We start from the raw sequence: 6011 nt of genomic DNA, 5'->3' as shown, positions 1-6011 counted from the left end.
CACACACACACACACACACACACACACACACACACACACACACACACACTAGGCCTGCTTCACGGCACGATATGTTTATATTTGTCAAGAAACAAATATATCTATTATTTATATATTATTAAATTAATATATTATTAAATTCTATTTCAGCGTAACTGATAAATCCACTAAAAATGCTCAAATAAGAAACCCTGTTATTATTCTTTTAAAAAAAAAAGTAATTTACAAAAAAAAATTGAAAAACAAAACATTCTTTCAATTCTCTAGAAATAACGACACGTTTATTGATGTAGTTTTACATAGTTAATTTAACACTATAGCTTTGTTGAGAAAAAATACACAAACTCCTGCAGAAGCGTTAATTTCATGGAAACTTCGTGTATTGTAATGAGGTTAATTAGGCGCCAGAGACTTAGTTCCAGCGTGTACAGTGACCTGACGTAGGCAGGAAGCTTGATTGTGGTAGAAAAATAACCCTATACGAGAATTCTCCATGTAGCCTGCGCTTAAGGTTTAACTCACATAGGAATACAACGTTTAACTGAAAACTACTCATCCTCATAATAGACTTAAGTATGTTTCATTATTGGCTAGCTTTTTGCGCCTATGATATGTATTTAATGCTTTAAGCTGTAGCAAAGAAAAACCTGCAGACGAAAGCGTATGGCCTGTGAGGGGAGAAAAACTGTTATAAAGTGTTATAAAAAACGATTCATAATTCACTAGATAGTCTTATTCAGATCATTGAGCTGCAAAGTTTCTGTGATGTGGTGCTGTTTAAAATGCGTTTTGGTGAGCAGCGATCGTAGGGTGCTTACGTGTCCTATAAAATGTCTCGTAAAAGAAGGCTTCCAAATACATTTTGTATCGTTTTGGATAACCGAGAGGGGATTGGAACGGCAGCAAGTGCCAATAAGAAGGAGCCCGGTGTCATTTATTTTATTCATTCATATTTTTCATCTCGCATAGTGGTTCCTGCTCAAATCTTGATAATTCTTAAAAAGTCGAAGTTGTTATAGGAGAGAGGGTGAGTATTTAATGACCGTAGGGATTGATTTATCCTTTATTGTTCAGCCTTATGATCACGTGTGTCTGCTACCCAATGGCATGGCAGCCTGTCTCCCCATTACTTTCCCACTGTAGTTCTCCGTGGAGCGAAGTTGCTACTTGATTTCTCCACATTGTTATTTTGTGAGGCTGGGTTTACTGCGTGTGTATGTGTGTGTGTGTGGTGTGTGTGCGCGTTTCGCTTTTGCATGCATCCGCTGTATGACTGTGTACATGTGAAAGTGTAATTTTTCTGCCATGTCGACATCTGGAACGCTCACTAGTTACTACGTCGATTCCCTCATTCTCCCCGAGAGCGAGGAGCTCTCTGTGTCGAGGTACACCTCCGGTCCTGGGCTCCAGCACGCCAGGCAGCATGCCTCCATCAGCGACCACAGCGAGGTCGGGAGTTGCACCTTCCCATCCAAGCCCCAGGTATTCGGGCCGTCTTGGAGCCACGTCCCGGCTCAGTTTCCAGCCACCGTCTCCTCTGTGTATCATCCCCACTACGGGCATCCCCAAGGCCCAGTAGGTGGAGATACAGATGGCCGGTATCAATCCTGGCTTCTGGAGCCCATGTCCGGTTCCCTGCCGTTGACCGGATTACCGACGACCCATCACTACGGGATCAAACCGGAGGGACTGGGGGCGCGGGCTGAAGGAGGGCTGCCCGGATCCCACACGGCTCTGCTGCTCTCTGAATACGCCAATGGCACCGTGGCGTCAGCATCACCGGTGAAAAAGGACGAACTCTCCGTCCAGGCAGGGGATTTGAGCGGAGAGGGGGAAGAGAAACCGGGCCTGGATCCAAGTAAGTCAAAGCAGAGTCTTTTATGTCATTTGCACAACATGAAGCTGTGAGGATTGGGGTGCCTTATGGGGGTGCGCGTCCTAACAGATGCCATTCTGAACGTGCCATTTCCTTATGGGGGGCTGTTAATAGCCCAGCTCACATTGCTGTATTAGATAACCTCTTGCAGCCTTTAAAGTGAGCGTGAGCAGCGAGGGAGGCAGAAGGGAAAAAACATGGACGGGGAGCTGTAGAGCTGTGGATATAGCAGAATTTAGAGGCGCACATCCGCTTTTACTTTATTTGTATATATATATATATATATATATGGTTAGTCAGAAGTTCAGGACCTCACACCAGTGTCGCACCCCACTCTTTTCAGATAACCCAGTGTCCAACTGGCTCCACGCGAGTGCCACAAGAAAAAAGCGCTGTCCGTACACCAAGCACCAGATCCTGGAGCTGGAGAAAGAGTTCCTCTTTAACACCTACCTGACCAGAGACCGTAGGTACGAGGTGGCGAGGCTGCTAAACCTCACCGAAAGACAGGTTAAAATTTGGTTTCAGAACCGCAGGATGAAGATGAAGAAGTTCAATAAAGACGGCGCACCGAAAGACGAGTGACTGAACCTTAGACAAAAGCAGCATTAGACTGATAGCGAGCTTGATGTGTAAGAGCTCTTAACTCTGCTGGACCCTGTTTTTAAACAACATTGTCATATTGTTCTTAATAACAGCTATAGGGTTATTTGTCTTGTAAAAAACAAACAAACAAACAAACAAACAAAAAAAAACAGCATGTTGGGCTTTAGTTCTTTGCAACTACCATTATATTGCACAGTTTTAACAGTTCACCCTCGTTTTTTTTTAACTTGTTCTTTTCTCGTGCTGCTTTGAATTAATACCTCGTTAAAGTGTATTAGTTGGCCTTGCCCCTGTGCTTGTTTGTGTACGACTGTTTCTAGCTCTCTGTGTTCCGGATTGTAGCTATATTTGTTGTCTGTCTCAGAGCCAACTGAGCGTATAGTTTGTAAAAAAAAAAGTATTTTATTGTTGTTTCTCTCTTACTATTAGGATAAGCCTTTGACTGAATTTGAATCTAACGTTAGAAACTGTAGGGAAAAAACAGAGTAAAATAGGCGCATAAATACAAGGAACCTCCTGAGAACTCTTACAAAATTTCAGTATATATATGATAGGCTAGAAGTTGTATTACATAACATGATTGACTACCTATGTCTTTCAACTACCTACATACCTACATTGACCTTTGTTTTGCAGTGGTGGATTGTAATAGATTTGTTTGCATTACTGGATTCGTGTGACTGAATTTCAGGGAGTCATTTTCAAAGAGCGTAATATTTGTTAGTGAGTGCAAATGGAAGAAAACACTGTAGGCTAGCTACTCATTTTTAATACCTCGCGGTCGTGCTGACCGTCTGACTTTTGGTTCACAAATGTAATTTGTACTTTATTTATTGAATAAAACAAATTATATCTGCGACTACAAGTATCTTACATTCATATCTCACTGCACCCCCACGCCAGTCTGCATTTCATGCTTTCATAATATTTGAAATTCTGAATTCTTGGTACGCAAAAACAAACAAACAAAAAAGCCTGAGCTGGCGCTGGTTTGCGCTGCCAAAAATTATGACACGTGAAAATACAGAAACAAAAAATAGAGTAATGATAATCAGTTATATTTGGATGATTGTATACTTAGTGAAAATGAGCTTTTTTGTTTGCTTAAATATTTTTAATTTGTAAAAAGCAAAAAAACAAAAAACAATTCCCCCCCCCCACCCAAAAAAAAGAGTGTGTACCCACACACACACCAGTGAAACCTAACACACCTAGAACACTGTGTGTGTGTGTGTGTTGGGGACATAGCTGCATCTTGGCAGAGGATGTTGTTAGCTGTATACAGCCATAAAAGACAATTACCGCTATAACCTTTTATGGGGTGCAAAGCGCTGCGAGGCGAGAGGACACAAAACAAAAAAGACACCGTGGGCTTCGACTGCTGAAGCCCGAAATAATACAGCCGATGTGTTTCTCCTCAGCTCAGATTTGACAAGGGCGCTTAGGCTAATCTGTCATGAGCCATCACAGACGGCGCTAAACAATTTACAAGAAGAGGAAAAACCCCGCATCTTTTTAAATGTATTTTGGAAATTTAGGAATTTGTTTAAACACACACACACACACACACACACACACACACACACACACACACACACACACACACACACACACACACACACACATTTTGAGGTCAAACTGTCCAACTGGCTTTGGAGTAATGGTGTAGGTCTAGTTTAAAATATGGCCCCTTCATTTTAGTGTTAAGACTGGTTCAAGTCTCTGCATGCTGGAGAAAATATTTGACACAAAGAGACCAGCAAATCCGATCTGAGCTACAGTTGCATGGTGTCCTGATCGATCAAAGACAGGAGGAGCAGGTAATTCAGCTTTCATTAAGGGGCTGTACAGAAACTATCGATTATGCTGCTTGGAGGCTAAGTCGTCCTTTAGTCCACAACTGGAGTGCTGTTGTGACGCGTTGGGGGGGGGGCGCAGATGGACCCAAACTTCAAAGACTCGGCCAGAGACAGTGCAATAAAACGCCTGGTCTGCTATACTGTCTGGCATTCCAGTTTTAATGGCTTTATGGCCGTCCAGACACAATTAGGCCGCTTCCAGAATGGCACCCATTTGTTTTTTTCTTCTCTTTCTGTGAGACTGCGGTCTGGACAAAAGGCCCGAGCGGAAATGATCAGTTTTATTGGATTCTCCTCGACGGGGACGCGCAGGACTCACGGTCATTTGGAGGGATCCTTTGTTTCTACCTGGGAACCTTCCGCCCCTTGCTCCTTTGCCGGGCCTTCCTAAAGGAAAAGGTAGCAATAAAGTGAACAGCTAGTTTCAGACACAGCAGTGAGACTTGTGTCTATAAACACGAGTATGTTGCAACACCGGAGCATTTCTCCAAATCATACCCAACATAAACGAAACGTCACCTCCGTGACATCCTCCTTTCCTTAATCTGCTGCATTCTATCGGATTCAGCATTAAAATAACAACGCCTGCGCAGTGCTGCTCCCCAACGCTGCAATCCCCACGAATCACCAGAGGGTGGCGACACTGTTCTACATCACCCCTCTGCTTTTTGTAACACCCCCTCCCTAATGAGCCTGCACTGGGAACAAACTGTAGCAACATTTTAAGAGTCCAGAGGAATAATTTCACACCTTTTTACAGTCTCAGTGTAGAAGCTGCTTCATGAACCTGCAGCTCTGCGGGGAGGAATGAAAAAGCCTGTGGCTGCTGGATTACTGCTTGCACACCCAAGTAGTCGCTGTGTTCACTCTTGTCGTCCTGTTGTCGTATTTAAAGGTAAACGCCTTAAATTAAATAATTAGTTTAACAGCAAGACTTTGCTAAAATCTGCATCCTCCCGCTCAATTGTTCATTAATTATTTCAAAAATGCATATGTTTAAAATAAGATATAATATGTGATTTTTTCCACACGGAATAATTAAGTTTACAATCCGTAGTATTATTATTATTATTATTATTATTATTATTATTATTACTTAAAATATTGCTAAAAATAACAAAACTATTACCTTAAAACAATATTAGTTAATAATTACATTATGATATTAGTAAAGTTAAATAATTAAAAACGTAATATTACTACTACTACTGATCATTATTATAGACGGTAATCGTAATTATTTAAGGTAAAGTAGTGAAATCTAAATATTTTCAATTTAGTATTATTAATATTTTTTCAAGCATGATTTGTGGTGATTTATTGCCCATTTATGGGTAACAATATAATCTAATTTTACCAACAATAACAAAACAACAGCAACAACAACGATTATAATAATAATAACCGGTTATATTGCACGGATAGACAAATATAATGAAAACTAACTTGTGAAAATATGTTTTAATGGCACGAGCCATTTTGTAAGATCAAAAGAAAATATACAGATGTTTTTATGTGGTAGATAATCAAAAACTATTTCTATAAGTATACTATACTTTTAGAAATATTTAAGTACTACTAGATAGATAGATAGATAGATAGATAGATAGATAGATAGATAGATAGATAGATAGATAGATAGATAGATAGATAGATAGATAGATAGATAG

General features: G+C 40.6%; 1 protein-coding gene across 1 annotated transcript; it reads left to right on the top strand.

Moving 5' to 3' along the window:
* Positions 1-270: 270 nt before the first annotated feature.
* hoxa9a (homeobox A9a) lies at positions 271-3334 on the top strand. Its single transcript, XM_005728805.1, has 2 exons — positions 271-1858; positions 2220-3334. The coding sequence occupies exons 1-2, from the start codon at positions 1306-1308 to the stop codon at positions 2459-2461; spliced, it is 795 nt and encodes a 264-aa protein (XP_005728862.1). The 5' UTR covers positions 271-1305; the 3' UTR covers positions 2462-3334.
* The last annotated feature ends 2677 nt before the right edge of the window (positions 3335-6011 follow it).

The sequence above is a fragment of the Pundamilia nyererei genome, unplaced genomic scaffold (genome assembly GCF_000239375.1).
Source record: "Pundamilia nyererei isolate P.nyererei 1_Seehausen unplaced genomic scaffold, PunNye1.0 scaffold00030, whole genome shotgun sequence".
In the NCBI taxonomy this organism is placed as follows: domain Eukaryota; kingdom Metazoa; phylum Chordata; class Actinopteri; order Cichliformes; family Cichlidae; genus Pundamilia; species Pundamilia nyererei.
Note: the sequence above shows the minus strand (reverse complement) of the source record. Positions and strands in the feature narration are given on the sequence as shown.